The 17,653-nt window shown below is 40.9% G+C and overlaps 1 protein-coding gene across 1 annotated transcript in view; it reads left to right on the top strand.

The window, feature by feature from the left end:
• LOC126261561 (inter-alpha-trypsin inhibitor heavy chain H4-like) overlaps positions 1-17,653 on the top strand; it is a 107,668-nt gene that overhangs the window by 29,894 nt on the left and 60,121 nt on the right. Inside the window, exons 8-10 of the mRNA XM_049958551.1 lie at positions 4,841-4,991; positions 6,820-7,175; positions 13,209-13,481. Coding sequence (XP_049814508.1) covers positions 4,841-4,991; positions 6,820-7,175; positions 13,209-13,481 — 780 coding nt within the window. The remainder of the gene's footprint in view (positions 1-4,840; positions 4,992-6,819; positions 7,176-13,208; positions 13,482-17,653) is intronic.

Here is a 17,653-nt window from a genome sequence, read left to right as displayed (position 1 = left end):
GATTCCACTATGCTGTCTCTTAAACCCGTGTTCAATAAATCAGTTTCTTGCAATGCTTCTGCGTGTTTTACGCACGTCTCCCAGTCCTGCTGAGTAACATTGTCAAAAGCTTCGTGTGTTAGCTTCTCGACGTCAGCAAGTTTGAAAGCAGTATTTCTTTTTACTATTTCTCGCTTTACTTGGGCCCATAGCAATTCAATGGGACTATACTGGCAGTGATATGGTGGTAGACATACCGCTTGGTGTCCCATTTCGTTTGCCAGTTGATCTAATTCGTAAGTCTTTTAGGCACCTACGATTTCTTTCTTAGACAGGAGTTCAGTCTTCGCTTCATCGACTGAAAATGAAACATTATTTCTTTTTAACCACTCCTTAATATCTGCCTTGCGCCAATTTGAAAGTGGGAGCCTTTTTTATCTGAATGGAATGGTAGCTGGTGTTATCCATCATGATAATTGACCCTACTTCCAGCACAGGCAAAAGTCGAATAAACCAGTTATTAAAAACATCTGCATTCATTTCTGAATGGTAATCGGTTTGGCAAGAACTTTTCCTACCACGAAAAACAAGTTTTGCCACTGGTATGAAGCGTGTGGTTAATAAACCAGCGTGGCCGATGATTAATCGGCCACCTCTACCAGTAGGCACTTTCAAACCGTCGTGCCATATACAGGGTGTTACAAAAAGGTACGGCCAAACTTTCAGGAAACATTCCTCACACACAAATAAGTTAGGTTAGGTTAGGTTAGTGTTGTTTAACGTCCCGTCGACAACGAGGTCATTAGAGACGGAGCGCAAGCTCGGGTAAGGGAAGGATGGGGAAGGAAATCGGCCGTGCCCTTTCAAAGAAACCATCCCGGCATTTGCCTGATACGATTTAGGGAAATCACGGAAAACCTAAATCAGGATGGCTGGAGACGGGATTGAACCGTCGTCCTCCCGAATGCGAGTCCAGTGTGCTAACCACTGCGCCACCTCGCTCGGTCACAAATAAGTAAAAGATGTTATGTGGACATGTGTCCGGAAACGCTTAATTTCCATGTTAGAGCTCATTTTAGTTTCGTCAGTATGTACTGTACTTCCTCGATTCACCGCCATGATTTGATACAGGATACACTACCTGTGCTGCTTGAACATGTGCCTTTACAAGTACGACACAAGATGTGGTTCATGCACGATGGAGCTCCTGCACATTTCAGTCGAAGTGTTCGTACGCTTCTCACCAACAGATTCGGTGACCGATGGATTGGTAGAGGCGGATCAATTCCGTGGCCTCCACGCTCTCCTGACCTCAACCCTCTTGACTTTCATTTATGGGGGCATTTGAAAGCTCTTGTCTACGCAACCCCGGTACCAAATGTAGAGACTCTTCGTGCTCGTATTGTGGATGGCTGTGATACAATACGCCATTCTCCAGGGCTGCATCAGCGCATCAGGGATTCCATGCGACGGAGGGTGGATGCATGTATCCTCGCTAACGGAGGACGTTTTGAACATTTCCTGTAACAAAATGTTTGAAGTCACGCTGGTTCGTTCTGTTGCTGTGTGTTTCCATTCCATGATTAATGTGATTTGAAGAGAAGTAATAAAATGAGCTCTAACATGGAAAGTAAGCGTTTCCCGACACATGTCCACATAACATATTTTCTTTCTTTGTGTGTGAGGAATGTTTCCTGAAAGTTTGGCCGTACCTTTTTGTAACACCCTGTATAGTTATTGGTGTGGTTCTGTGAAACCCAAGTTTCATCCAAGTGCACTGTAGGCCTAGTGTCTTCAGCACTCAAGAAAGGCATTGTACGCAAAAACTTCGCTCTTGCTGCTGCAATGTCTCTGCGTTCCATTAAGAATTTCCGTCCGTCATTACAGTTATTGAATCGGAAACAAGGGAGCGGAGAAGACGAAGAACGGAGGCCTCTGAGGCCTAGTAAATTTTTTCACGGAGGTCAGCCTCTATTTTTTTAGCCATTGGATACTCTCCTCTGTCGTGATATGCAAGTACAGTTCTACACACGCGCTCTTTGTTAAAATCGTCAAAGTCGGTTGATTTCCTTTCACGTTCGTATCCCTTTCTCGGAGAATCGAAACACTCATTCATGTCTGGAGATTCAACCAATGACACAGATTTGCAAATACGCCCTATAGTTGAGTTGGAAACACCACACGCTTTAGCAGTAAGTTTATGAATTTGCGCAAAATTTAAGTTATTTCTCGCTTCTTCATTGTGGGCCAGATCAGTAAAAAACTTGAGTATATTCGATATGATAATTTTCGATTGTTTACAAATGTTTTTCCGACCTTTATGTACACCAACTGGAGGAGTACTACAAGTAGGACGTTGTTCCTGCATTGTTGTTCACGAACGAACACACGTCAAAGCACCTTTATAAAGACAGTAAGACACTGAGATCAGAAATGACACTCGATACAGCATGGTAACACTGAGCTCTCAGCTGCTCTGAACCATCCTACCGCTAATGGTACCTACATGGCAACAAAGCCGAGAGGAGGGCCAATCACAGCCCACAGTCCCTGCTGCCGGCAGGCAGTGACTGTGACCTTGAGGACTCAACTTTCGTGCTGGCCACTATAGTAAACAAGGGCTCTAAAATACATAAAAGAGGAGCTATGAGCACTAGTACATGTTTACTACTCTGAAACACATCTTCTCCATTGAACAAGTGCTCATTGTTCTTATGGTTTGAGTTATAGAGCCTCTGTCCTTTTCTGGGTGATTGTCGATATGCTGGTTGAGTGGTCGAATGTGTGCTGGGGTCGACTGGCAATATCTCCCGGTAGTAGCATGGATGTGGCAGGCCGGCAGCCAGGAACTACATGCCATGTGGCTGCATACTGGCAGCCATAACTGGCAACCAAGTCTCATAAAGACCATATAGATGTCGCCACTCTGGTGTCTCCTGGCGAATCTCACAGGGAGTAACTCCTTCGCCTTGCTGAAGTTTTCCACAACAGGCACTCTCTGCCCTAGCCTTCTGCACAAACCATTTCCTGGGCAAGGCCGCACACCTGAATGGCTAGCTCATATTCTTCTTCAGCACAATCAAATAATTTTGTATCTCCCTTAAATACTACACACTTCCACGGTGCCCATTGCAGAAGTAACAACAAAATAATTATTCCCAGAAGGGAATTCCTTTGCTTGCAAACTGTACCTCGTCGATTATGTGCTGATGTGCCCTGACATGTGGAGTAGCATCACAGTGTAGGTGTGATCCAACGACTGGTCCGACATATGTTCAGACACAGAAAAGAGACTGCCTGAATGTCCTGTCATATCCCTCGACTTACAACTCCAAGTGGCAAGCAGCTATTGTGAATGGGGGTCTCGTCTGTCCATTATATTACAATGTGACTAAAAAAAGAGAACGTGCTTCAATTCAATATATAAGCCGTTGGTAGATGCCTTAATAAGATGAGCTATAGCATAGCTTCAGTAACTGTTAACCAACTTTTCTATTACAATTTTTAATGCAATATTTATTAGACAGATTAAATTTGTTCCAGACTATAACGTTTATCCAATCATTGTTGCGCCATGGAAGATCCCTTCCATTCAAAAATTTATTTATATATTTACTGTTGGCCAAACAATGTTGTGAACTGTTTACTACCCACAGCTGTGCCTGCATATCAGTAGTTGCATTATGTTGAATGATGGTGCATAAGTAAGCTAATGTACGTGCAATAACATCAGCTGCTCACACGTGTCTGATATGTAACTGCTTTAAATAGACAAATATTACATCAAAACATTTATTCTGAAAATAATGTATAGAGCATGTAGCTATGGGAAAGGGAAAAGTACAGATATTTTGTTGTGGAAGATTGCATTTTTTTACTATCAAAATAATTTGGTCTTGATAATGTGCAAAAAGAAGTGAACACACTCCATGAAATACTGGGTGAAGTAGTCAAATGGGGAGATTTAAAGACTGGCAGGTTTCTTTAGTGGAGGGTTATAGTAGTGGGGCGTTGTTCAGTTGCGCAACATGCTATTGTTGTAAACATGTATTATAAGAACTTGGATAATTTTGTAGAAACCCATTGCTCTTCCCACTGGTATTTTAATTTAACTCCTCAGGCTCCTTAACCATGTTCCTAGCTTTCAAGCCTTTGGGTGAAACACTCTAGAAACACTGCTATTACTACAAAGGAAAGAGGTGGCAATTCAAAAGGAAGCCGGATCCAAGAGAATATTGATTGGTAACGTTTTGTCTGTATGAACTCGATGCCTATGATCCAGATGAAGAAACATTCTACCACCAGCATGGTGCAGACAAGTCGTACTCCTGCAGTGTTGATGGATTTGCTAAGACTCGCATTTCCTAATAGTCTCCTGACTAAAAGCGACGTTTTTCCGTGGCATTCCTGTTCAACATGTTTATCAGCTTCAGATGTTTCTCGTTGGGGTTACCTCAAGTTCAAAGTTTCCATGGAAATCCCTTCAAAAATCAGACATGACTTGTAAGTACGATATCGGTAAGAAATGAAGAATGTGGCGTTGGATACACAACGCAACATCATGGGCAAATTCACCTTCAGACTACAAAAATGCGTGCAACACAAAGAACGTCAGCTGAGTGATATTACATTCAAAAAATAGTAACTTTCAAGATAAACTATAAATTTCCCTTCATTTACTTTGGATTCATGTCAGCAAAAAATAATGAAACTTATTTTAATCTCCAGGTTGTTGAATCTTCTTATTTGTCTTCTTCACCCTATATTTTCATAGTGACGTCTTGATAGTCTTTGTGGAAGCATAACCAACATCATAAGAGGGCCTATAGCGACATAAATCTAATTTATCATTTAACCATAGGTGTGGTGGCCAGATACAGAGAACAAGACCTATACATCCTGGTACGATCGGGCCAACGGACCAGAAAATGATGCTGATGCTGTCGTGCCGGCAACTGCAGACAATGTTGCTAGAGCCAAAAATTTCGTGAGAGGTCTCTATGCTGGAGGAGGTGAGTTCAACATTCTAGGTAGTAGTAGTGGTGTAGCTCACCACAAAAGTAACAGCACAAGTTAAAACCATCCTTGGAATTTATCACCGACTGCTGGAGGTGCGGAAAAACAGAATAAATGGTACAGTAAATTGCTCTGCATTTTGTGTCGGTTTCTTTATCAAAAAGGAAAGAAGCTGAAAACTGTCAAAGAAATTTTTGAAGCACTATGGTAACAGTAGCGGCAGTAGAGTAAGTAGAGGATTTCATATTATCATGTTCTGCCTATGCATTATTAAGACATTCATGATTTTGATTTTGAGGTTTTGCAATTCGAAACTAGTATCAAGGTTACTGACAGCATCTAAATTAAGCACACCACTCCATTTCCATGTAAATGCTATTTTGTAAATTTTTCTAGCTTTCATTGTTAATTCTAACAGTGAACACAAAAAAGATATAAAAATAGTTCTGAAATAAGGCAGTACCTTCAAACTTTCTTGTGACATTTTCACATTCCCCAGTATCATATGATCAATATCTTTAGAAGTTACTATATAGTGAAACGTTAACTTCTATATGCAATATTAATCTAGTGTGACTTCAAACTTTCTCAGGAATTTGCCTGTCAAACTACTTACATTAAAATGGGTATTTATTAGGCCGGCCACAGTGACCGAGCGGTTCTAGGCCCTTCAGTCCGGAACCACGCGGCTACTATGGTCGCAGGTTGGAATCCTGCCTCGGGCATGGATGTGTGTAATGTCCTTAGGTTAGTTAGGTTTACTTAGTTCAAGTGTAGGGTTCAAAATGGCTCAAATGGCTCTGAGCACTATGGGACTCAACTGCTGTGGTCATCAGTCCCCTACAACTTAGAACTACTTAAACCTAACTAACCTAAAGACATCACACACATCCATGCCCGAGGCAGGATTCGAACCTGCGACCGTAGCAGTTGCACGGTTCCGGACTGCGCGCCTCGAACCGCGAGACCACCGCGGCCGGCTAAGTGTAGGGGATTGATGACCTCAGATGTTAAGTCCCATAGTGCTTAGAGCCATTTGGACCATTTTTGGTATTTATTACTGCAGACGAAAAATGATAAGAACTCTCATATTTCGATCGACGAGTTACGAGACAAAAAAAGCAGACTAAGTATAAAACAATTCTTGTCATTTTACTAAGTTCTAGACATTTTCAGCGACAGCGTCATAACAAAATGTTATGCTAGATGTCTGTTAAATGAATTTTAAGATTATGATCTTTACGGCTTCCATGCAGAAGCAGTTGATACTGAGAATATCGGCTGTAACTACCGATAATAGTTCACGAAAGCCATCATCATAATAGTTGTTCCTCCAATATCAACTTGAAAGATGCAGTGCATTAGTTTCTTAACTTTTTATGATATAGGCACCTAAAGATGTTGATGTAGGGTCAGACTGTAGTCATTCAGACAGAAGTATGTTTTCCACGACAGTTGCCACAAATGATCACTTCTGTACAAAATGTAGGCTGTAAGGACTGCTTGGTTTAAAGGTATGCAACACTGCGACACATAAGTATCGACTGTTTAAATTAGAAGGGAGATCTTATCTAAGGCATTTGTTCGTATATCAGGTGACATTCTCGTGAAGTATTGGAAATGAATGGGGACTGAAGGTAGGGACTGTCTCGGAGAGTCATTGGTATATTTCAGCACATTTGAGAAAAATGGTCGTTACAGGGTAAACACTTCAAAACACTCTATGGCTGGATCAATAATCATAAGGTACATGTACATAAAGACGTGAGGCCATTCATAGCGCATAAAATAAGCCTGATGATAGGATGGACCTGCTTTCTACAGGGACCGCGATGCACGACGCGCTGGATACAGCACTGCGAGTATCCAAGGCAGGTGTTTCACGTCCGGATGCGCCTCTTGTGATGGTGTTGCTGACGGACGGACTGCCTAATGGAGGGCCAGAAGCCATCTTGCAGGACTTCACCGCCACCAATACGGAGCGGGGAGCAGCACTCTTTACGTTGGCCTTCGGTGAAGATGCAGACTTTGGATTTCTCAGGAAGTTGGCGCTGCGCAACGGAGGCTTCGGCAGGCGCATCTACGAGGCGGCGGACGCCCACCTGCAGCTGCGCAACTTCTACCGGCAGGTCGCGTCGCCACTCCTCTCCAGCGTCAACTTCACATACGGGGATGGACAGGTGAGCTCCAGTGTCTTACACTACAAGAATTGGAGGCGTTACCTTTCCAAGTACCATTGGTTACTTTGGAATGTGCAAAAGTCACTCTTTGTATTCCCCTTTTGAATTGTAGTTGTAAACCACAGCTAGGACTCTATATAATTTGATACTAATTATTTATTATTATAATTTCTTGAATCATTAGTCTTCTGACTGGTTTGATGCAGCCTGCCACGAATTGCTCTCTCATGTAAACTTCTTGATCACAGATAAGCACTTGAAACCTATGTCCTCAGTTATTTGTTGGATGTATTCCAATCTCTGTCTTGCTCTACGTCCTCTACGGTGTTCACCCTCCACAGCCCCTCTAATATCAAGGAAGTTATATTCTTTTTCTTAACAGATATCCTACCGTCCTGTCACTTGTTCTTGAGAGTGTTTTCTATAAATTCCTGTCCTCGCCAATTCTGCGGAGCACTTCCTCATTGCTTACGTTATTGGTTCACCTAGTTTTCAAAATTCCTTTGTAGTACCACATATTAGATGCTTCGATTATCCCCTGTTCTGGTTTTTCCATAGTCCACGTTTCACTGCAATAAATGCCTTGCTCTAAACGTACATTCTAAGAAATTTCTTCCTCAAATTAAGGTGTATCTTGGTACTAGTAGAATTCTCTTGGCAGGAATGCCACCTTCAATTTTAAATCCACTCCTGAATCTTTCCTGTACTAACATCATTGCTTGTTCGACGTATAGATTGAACAATAGGGGCGAAAAAACTACACCAATACCTTACACGGTTTTTAATCCGAGCACTTCGTCTATTTTCTTCGACTGTTATTTTTCCCTCCTGGCTCTTGTACTGTCTTTCCCTAAGCTTACCCCTACTTTCCTTAGAATTTAGAACATCTTTCATCAATTGACACTGTCGAACGCTTTTTTTCAAGTCAACAAATCCTATGGTTCTTCCTCACTCTTGCTTAAATTAGCAGCCGCAACGTCAGAATTGCCTCTCTCATGTCTTTACCTTTCCTAAAGCCAAACTGATGGTCACCTAATAGTTCCTCAGTTTTAATTTCTATTCTTCTGTACATTATTCTTGTCAGCAACTTTGATGCTTGAACTATTAAGTTGATTATGCAACAATTTTGACACTTGTCAGGTCTTGCAGTCTTCGGAACTGTGTGGATGATGCTTCTATGAAAGTCAGATGGTATTTCACCAGACTCATTTTGTTGCCATTTCACCCAATGGTTTTAAAAATTCTGATGGCATGTTACCCATCCCTTCTCCGTTATTTGATCTTAAGTCTTCCAGAGCTCTTTTACAGTGCCATTCTAATACTAGACGTCCCATCTTTTCCTTATAGATTCCTGTTTCTTCTTCTAGCAGATTATCAGACAAATCTTCCCCCTCATACACGCCTTCCAGTGTACTCTTTTCTCCTATCCACTCTCTCCTCTGTATTTAACAGTGGAATTCTCATTGCTGTCTTTATGTCACCGCCCTAGCTTTTAACTTCACCGAAGGTTGTTCATACTTTTCTATTTCCTGAGTCAGATCTACCGACGATAATTTCTTTTTCGAATTCTTGATTCAGTCATATCGCCTTAGCTTACTGGCACTTCCTATTTATTTAATTCCTAAGTGACTTGTATTTCTCTAATTCTGAATTTTCCTGAATATTTTTGTACTTCCTTGTTTTATCCATCAACTGAGGTATTTCTTCTGATACCCATAGTTTCTTCGTAATTACCTTCTTTGTATCTATGTTTTTCTTTCCAACTTCTGTGACTGCCCTTTTTGGAGATGCTCGTTCCTCTTCATCTGAACTGGCTACTTGTTATTCCTTATCTCAGTATCTATATCCTCAGAGAACTTCAAGCGTATCTCTTCATTCCTTAGTACTTCCATATCCCACTCATTTGTTTATTGATCCATCCTGACTAATATTTTAAATTTCAGCCTACTCCTCATCACTACTAAATTGTCATCTGAGGCTATACCTGCTCCTGGGTATCGTTTACAATCTGGTATTTGATATTGGAATCTCTCTCTGACCACGATGTAATCGAACTGAAATCTCCCAGCCTTTTCTGAATATATCTCTTCCTCTTGTGATTCTTGGACAGAGTATTCGCTGTTACTAGCTAAAATTAATTACAGAACTCAATTACCCTTTCTTCTCTCTCATTCCTACTACCAAGCCCCTACTGACCCATAATCCCTTCTTCTTCTCCATCCCCTACAATTGTATTCCAGTCCCCCATGACTATTAGTTTTTCATCTCCCTTAAAGCACTGAATTAACTGATCATTATCCTCTTACACTTCCTGTATCTCTTCATCTTCAGCTTGTCACGTTGGCATGTGTTACTGAACTATTGTTGTTGGTGTTGGTTTGCAGTGAGTTGTGTTGTGAACAACCGTATCACCGGTCTGCTCACAGTAGCCCACACTCTGCTCTACTTTCCTATTCGTAACAAATCCTACTGCCGTTATACCATTTTCTGCCGATGTTGATAATACCTATACTCATCTCAACAGAAATGCTTGTCTTATTTTCACTTCACTTTACTGACCGCCACTGTATCTAGATTCAACCTTAACGTTTCCCTTTTCATATTTTCTAGCTTCCTTACCACGTTCAAGTTTCTGAAATTTCACGCCCTGTCTTGTGGAAAATTAGCCTTTCATTGGGTATTCAGTATTTTTCTCGTGGTCACCTCCTTTTTGGCAGTTCTCTTGCGAGAATCCGAATGGGGGATAGTCCGAAATCTTTTGACAATGGACAGTGTATCATGACACTTTTTCAGTTACAGACCACATGTCCTGTGGATACACATTGTGTGTCTTTAACGCAGTGATTTCCATTGCTTTCTGCGTCCTACCGCGTTGTTGATTGCGATTGTTCTGCCTTTGGGGCAGTTCCTCTTCTCAAGGGCAAGAGAGTCCTCTGAAGCTCTGTCCGCTCCTCCACTCTCTTTGACGAGGCCGTCGGCTGAATGAGGGTGACTTATTATGCCGGAAGTCTTTGGCCATAAATGGCGTTGATGATTTTTATTCAAAATTTAAGCATTGGCTGGGTTAGAATCTGGGACCAGGGACGTTTTGATTATTTGTCTTCAAAACTATTCAATATCAACAACCAGTAACAAAGGAATCCCAAATAACTACATCCAAACCACCTATACAAATTTCTGTACCAGAAAGACTGCAAATACCTAAGTTTTGGACCACTGCAGATGAAACAATTGATTCTTCACGAATCTGGAAGCAACCTGGAAATGGAGAGTGGAAACAAAAGGAAAAATTCTCTCTTGCAGGAAGTTTCTGTTGTGAGAATGTCCATAGGAACCCACAGAGCTGCTGGGGGAGAAGATTTGTCAATGTTGAAGCCAGATTAATGTACTAGCTACGGTAGCCTAGGGAGATGTAAGACAATAACATGTGATGTGGCTGGTATAAGACACTGTGGCATGTGAAACTTCTCAAGAACTATACTCTTTCCGAATAGACCTCAGGAGGTCAGTCGGTACCGACCGACAGCCGTATCATCCTCTGTCGGTAGCCGTCACTGGATGTGGTCAGCACAGTGCTCTCTTGGCCACCACCAGTTTTTGCGACAGAAACCGCTACTTCTCAGTCAATTAACTCTTCAGTTTGCCTCACAAGTGCTAAGTGCATCCCACATACCAACAGCCGTGAATCATCTCGCCACTGCGTAAATCCCGCGGTCATGTGAACGTAAATAAAGGAATCCGCCGAGTGCGCCTCGAAATCCTGCACAGAAGAGAGCATGCACACCAATCGCAGAAAATTATTATTGAGGTTTCTGAGGCAGCCAGTCAGGTGGTATTATGGTGGTGAGTGGGTGGTGAGTGTTCAAGTACAGAGAAAAAAATATTGGGAGGGGACAGAAAGTCTTTGACAGGAGAGTAGCATTTGCTGATTATGTGGATGGATGACGAGAGAATGGAGACGCTGGAGAAATGCTGAACGAGTTCAGGCTTGAGATTGAGCATCCATCTGAACATTAAAAACAAAGGTAAAATACTAAACTATTTCATCTATATTAACCAAGTGTGGTTGGGTATCAAATACTAACGCATTGTAGCATAGGGTGGGTGTAGTAACAGAGCAGCCTTTTTCATCACTGACTGGTAAAGATGAGCTACAACTTAAATATCTTTACAGTGCTGGGGAGGTATCCATAAAGTTAAAAATTTTCTAAGGAGACACACAATCCAACTGCGCTGCATTAAATAAAGATTATTTTATAGTACTATTTTATGTATCCTCCACTGTTTTTTCGGTTCCCTTCTCTATTTTTATGCTAAGCCTGTCCAGTAGATAATCTCCCCACATTTACCAAACCAACAAAGGGGTCGCTCCTCTTTGAGGCTGAAGTGATTGGAGAGCTTAAGACGTTGATAGCGTTTGTCATTTTTGTATATACAGCGAGACTGTTAACAATGATGTACAATCTATTAGCCTTGGAGAAAGTGAAACAGCTTTGGAACCATTTGCTTGTTTAATGAGGCCCACAGATGGCGTTTCAGTGGAAAATGGTATTGTTTAAAAAAAAAAAAAAAAGCTGAGAAATACAGTCGAAGACTGTCAAGTGGGTATCTCACGATGCACACAATATTGTTCTTATTTTATATCTTTGCCCACTCAGTCACATCAAATCAGTTGAGTTTTCATTCTTCTGAAACTCAAACAAACTTTTCACATTTTTTAGTGTCTACTACTAAGTTCTTTCTGAAGCTGTATCCCGATACCCTGCATTAGGTTACTCAACTGCAGCTGTTCTAAGAACCTCTGCAACCCCTCACCAACCCCCGTCCCCTCAACACCACTCTCACAAGACTCAATCCAGTCATCAATCCAATCAACACTCTGCATCGAAAATAAGCACGTAGCTATTATGAAGTCCATGGTGTTTAGTAATTCCTTTAATTTGATTATATGAGCACAACTGAGAGGTACGTGTTTGGATTATAAGATATCTGATATCATAATCATTGTCCAGATTTATTAGGAGTCGTTACAGAGTCGCCCTCTTCGAATTTTTACTACTTATATAGGTTTGAAAGTTGCTGTCCAGATATCAGTCCCTCAAACCTGTATGATAAACTGGTCAAAAACACTCAGAAACTGAAATGTATGGTTTCTGGGTTGTTTTAAATATAAAAAATTTGAACAGATTGATCTCTAGTCTTATAATCGTAAGACCGCTGGTTTGCTTTCCGATATTGTTCTTTTGTTTTTATTTGAATTCCATATTTATCATCGAGTTCAAATGCTAATTAAGAAATATTGCTGATAATTTTCTAATAAGTGTAACATACTGCACTTTTAATTATTTATTGCGTAAAAATACGACAATATATTTAAATTGGGTACAAAATTGTGAAAAATTATGAGTGAAACTAAAATGTAATGTTAAGATAGTAGTAATGGCATATATAATCTTTTCATTTAACACTAAGACATTTTGCATTTTTATAGCAAATTTTTATTTATTATGGATATTCTAGTAGCTCTGTTTCATAATTAACAATGAGAATTATTATCAGGTTGATTTAATTACAGAATTCTCGAATGAATATTAAAAAATTTGTGTCTAATGAGAATTGTTCCATAGCCACATAATTACAAAACAACATTGCTATGCATAAATCTGTGGAAGGCTCTGTTAAAAACACTGTAAAATTTATACACATAACACCTGTTAGAATTCTTAAAAGTTAATTTTTTCCAGTATTTTATAAAATGTATTATATTGCTTTAGGAAACTGATACCAAAGCACAGGCTATGATATACTGTAAGTATGAAGAGAATGGGAGAAGGTAATCTTCATTTTCTTGTAAGACACTACACAGTAGGCTTCTGCTTAGGTTTATCTGTTTGCTTCCGCCACTCTCTTACAACATTCATTTCAGTGATGGACGTCGAGGAAAGAGGCTAGTGTACAAAGTAAGTTTGTCATTTCTATAGCTGTCTGATTTCACACGGAGTTCTTGTCTAGTAATGAGTGTGTGCCTGGCAGGTGGAGGAGGAATCCCTGACACAGACCAGGTTCTCGACTCTGTTCCGCGGCAGTGAGTTGGTGGTGTCTGGCAGGCTGCTGCCTGCAGCATCACTGGAGGAGCCCATGGTGGTGGGGGAGGGCCGTCAGCTGTTCAGGTCGCCGGCGAGGCTGGAGAAGGCCTCCTCTGGGGAGCGCCTCTGGGCCTTCCTCACCGTGCGCCAGCTGCTCGACCTGGACGCCGCCACCCCTAACCAGACGCTTAAGGACAGGGCCAAGGACATCGCTCTGAAGGTGAGTGTGCTGCAGAGAGCCTGTATTTGATCTACAACTGTGTTAAGGTGGAACTGTGGACAACACAAAAATTGAACATGATAGTGTGTTCCTGTACATGGTTCTATTGGAGGAGGTACATTTTTGCCTTACTACAACTTGCTCAGCCAGTCAGTTTAATGTGGATTCCAGACGATAGGTAGAACTAAGTGTTTTTCACATTAGTGAACATGACCGGAAAGCTGAAATATGTGATCAAAATTCTCCATCTGTATGGGATCGAATCCCAAAACTGTACTTGATAAAATGGAGCAAGGAAAGAATCACAGGGGCAGATCAATAAATGAGTATATAAGACAGGTCATTGTCCTTCAAGGGTGTAGCAGTTACAGTTAAATGGGTGACTGCCAAGCAACGGGACTGGCCAAACTGATAGAACCAAAGTGCTTTCTTTCAAAGTTTAAAATCATTTTATGAAAGTGGTGGGCTGGCAAGTGTGCATCTTTGATTTGAACTACTAGTTCAACAAAACTCACTGGAGAAGCATCGTATACGCAGCCTGACAAAAATAAGTGAAGCGTTCAGAAGAGACAAACGTATGTCAGTAAAACTTCATATATGTACATATTGCCAGCAAGTATATAAATGATTAGAGTTGCAGTTCTCTGTGACAGGTAGAGTGACCACTGGTGTCCATTACTCTTATTCGTGTTTAGTGTTGTTACTAGGTCTGGGTAGGTACGTAAAGGTGTTAACAGCTTCAGATGTTGAGTGACCACTACGGAGGACATAGAAATGCAATCTGCTCGCGTGAGACATCGTTATCAGTACCTGAAAGAGCTTGAAAGGGCCTCATTGTGGGACTCAGTTTCGTCAGCTGGATGAGTCATGCAATACCCAGATTTGTTGACCATTTAGCTGTGACACTGGTGAATTTGAACTCTGATAGGAACGTGAGAGCAGGCATATTCGTCATCAACGTTCCATTTCACTACGTCTTATCAGCAGAAGGAAGGATCACCGTATTGTTGACCAAACACTTCTAACCACTTGATATTCTGACATCCTTGAACAGGTAATAGACTTCCTGCAACATTCTGTGTCTTCATATAGCACTGGTCAGAGAGTAGTAATTGTGAGGCAAGGTACGGAACTGTCTCATGTGTAGCCTGTCATTAACACCAGAACACAAAGGGCTGCATTTGGAGAAGTGACATGTCCTAGAAGTACAGGCTGCTGATGAATGATGTCACAGTATAAATAACATATTTTAGTTTTGCTCTCTGCAACTATTTCGCGTTGACCCTCTGCATGTCTCGGCATTCCAAGAACTAGTGTATGACCAACATCATATCCGGGAGCTTATAGTCATTCCACCTTGAGCGTGTCCAACGTCTTCGTACTGGAGACGACGCTGAGCGACTAGCACGCAATAATTAACGACGCAGTAAAACATTTTACAAAGATGAATAAATAAACAATGTTGCGTTTCAGTTGCTCAGTAGTAACGTGTCAGACTTCAGATTGAAAGGTCTTGGCTTCGACCACGTTTAGTTCCACGATTTTTATCCGTCACTTATCACTTCCTTGACGTCTGGTATGTTCCTCAGTGTGAGAAACGCAGAGTGGCACCGTGGTTCGGAATCCTGATGAACTGTTGGTTCCCCTATAATTTACTGAGTAAGAATAGTCTGTACAAACTGCTATGTTTCATACAATCATTTGTCACATACTGATGTTAAGCCTCACCATCTGAAACAGCCTGTATAGGAACGTTAGGTGTTTACGCAGCATCAAAGTTCTATAGAAAACTATTTCTAAACAAGCAGTTTTAGACAGAGGTCAGACGTTTAAGGTGTGTCATTAGCAACAGTTTGCCTGTTTGAAACTGCTAAATATCATTCGCAGGCGATTAATGTGTCCAGAAAAGGAGAGAAAAATATTAATTCAAAAGTGAAAGTGTACGTGATGAAGAGATTGCTGTATCTATTGATCATGGACTGGCACTTCGACATACGTTTTATTCCACTTTTCAGGCGAGTTTGCTCTACTTACAGCTTGAGAGGATGATATACTAGGACAGAATATTGTATAACCGTACAGTTAAGCTACCACACTGTCTTCTTGAAGTCTATGGCATTATATATACAGGGTGATTCAAAAAGAATACCACAACTTTAAAAATGTGTATTTAATGAAAGAAACATAATATAACCTTCTGTTATACATCATTACAAAGAGTATTTAAAAAGGTTTTTTTTTTCACTCAAAAACAAGTTCAGAGATGTTCAATATGGCCCCCTCCAGACACACGAGCAATATCAACCAGATACTCCAACTCGTTCCACACTCTCTGTAGCATATCAGGCGTAACAGTTTGGATAGCTGCTGTTATTTCTCGTTTCAAATCATCAATGGTGGCTGGGAGAGGTGGCCAAAACACCATATCCTTAACATACCCCCATAAGAAAAAATCGCAGAGGGTAAGATCAGGGCTTCTTGGAGGCCAGTGATGAAGTGCTCTGTCACGGGCTGCCTGGCGGCCGATCCATCGCCTCGGGTTGTTTATACCAACGTTTAATACACCACCTATCAGGAGGTTTAACACCATACTTCGTTCGAAATGCACGCTGAACAACTGTCGTCGATTCACTTCTGCCGTACTCAATAACACAAAAAGCTTTCTGTTGAGCGGTCGCCATCTTAGCATCAACTGACGCTGACGCCTAGTCAACAGCGCCTCAAGCGAACAAATGCACAACTAAATGAAACTTTATAGCTCCCTTAATTCGCTGACAGATAGTGCTTAGCTCTGCCTTTTGTCGTTGCAGAGTTTTAAATTCCTAAAGTTGTGGTATTCTTTTTGAATCACCCTGTATTATATTATAAGTATATTATATATACGTATATTACTTCTCATTTGTTTGCTACGTTTTGTAGTAGTATTAAGCACATTACTATGTTTGAGATCATTCTACTTTTTAAATTGAGTCCTACTACTCTTCTGTTGCTCCTGCTGTCACCTGTTGCCTTTACAGGGTTCTCCGAAAAACATTTCTGACCCATTATAACCAGGGTATTTTCGTTGGAATCGTACTATACGCAACATACAGAAGAAACCAACGCGTCATATTCACTGCTTTCCATGATTCTGCACCTCCACCGCTACAACGACCTCCTAAAATCTCCTTTTACTATCATCTTGGTCGACAGTTCCGTAGACTGTTTTTGAGCTGAAGAAAACAAGCCTAGTACTGCAAACGAAACACATGACATCTGATTGTTAGGTTCTTGCTATAATATGTCATCAGAACTATCTGTGGTTGTTCTGTAACTTACAAGACATTGCCGCTGTGGCGTACGAAATAAATGAAAGGAAACAATCTTGTTTATGTCAGAGTAAACGAAACGTTTTGTACTATCTCATGAAACTCTTTTATCAAGATCAATAGCTGTTAACCCGAATTATTTAATTATCGTAACAGCCTTACATAACACTCTCGTTATTCTCTGTGGAAGTACATTTGCTGCTTATATACTTGGCATTAAGGTAGTTCAGAGATGAACTCTTTATCATCAAATGCGTTTTGACTGTATGGCTTGACACTGAGCGTGAAGCTCGTCAATGTCGTTCAGCAACCCAATTTTATAGAGTAAGACAGCTGAGTTCATCTCGCATTTCAGATGTTTTCGCAACCTAGCATAAGGTACTCTGCCATTCATTCATTTTGCTTCTCCTGTCTGTCATACCTTCGCTTTATAATGAGATACATGAGTGTCTTACGTTTCTGCAAAAAAAGTTAAGAATAATATGCAACCAATTACCTTCCACTATTTGTTGTTACACATAACTGGAAGAGTGCTTACCTTGCTCCATGTACATGTCGAATAATTTATTCCATACTGATTCAGTAGGCCTATGATTCAATACTGAATTACAGTAGACGTATAGTTACGTTCGTTGGTGATGTGTAGAATCTGGCATCAAGTTTTTGTTTAGTTTTTTTATTTAATTATGAATGGCTTTTTCTCGCATTTCAGGTAATTACGTTCGTGTCGCTACTTGCGTTTACGGCCAGTGGCAAAGACAGTACGCCACAAGCAATTAGTCTTTCTTATGACATTACGAGAATTGTCTTGTTACGTTGTCCTCTACTTGCCGCCCGTTGTGGAAGAGCGGTTCTAGGCGCTAC

This window comes from Schistocerca nitens, chromosome 1, assembly GCF_023898315.1.
Source record: "Schistocerca nitens isolate TAMUIC-IGC-003100 chromosome 1, iqSchNite1.1, whole genome shotgun sequence".
NCBI classification, from domain to species: domain Eukaryota; kingdom Metazoa; phylum Arthropoda; class Insecta; order Orthoptera; family Acrididae; genus Schistocerca; species Schistocerca nitens.
Note: the sequence above shows the minus strand (reverse complement) of the source record. Positions and strands in the feature narration are given on the sequence as shown.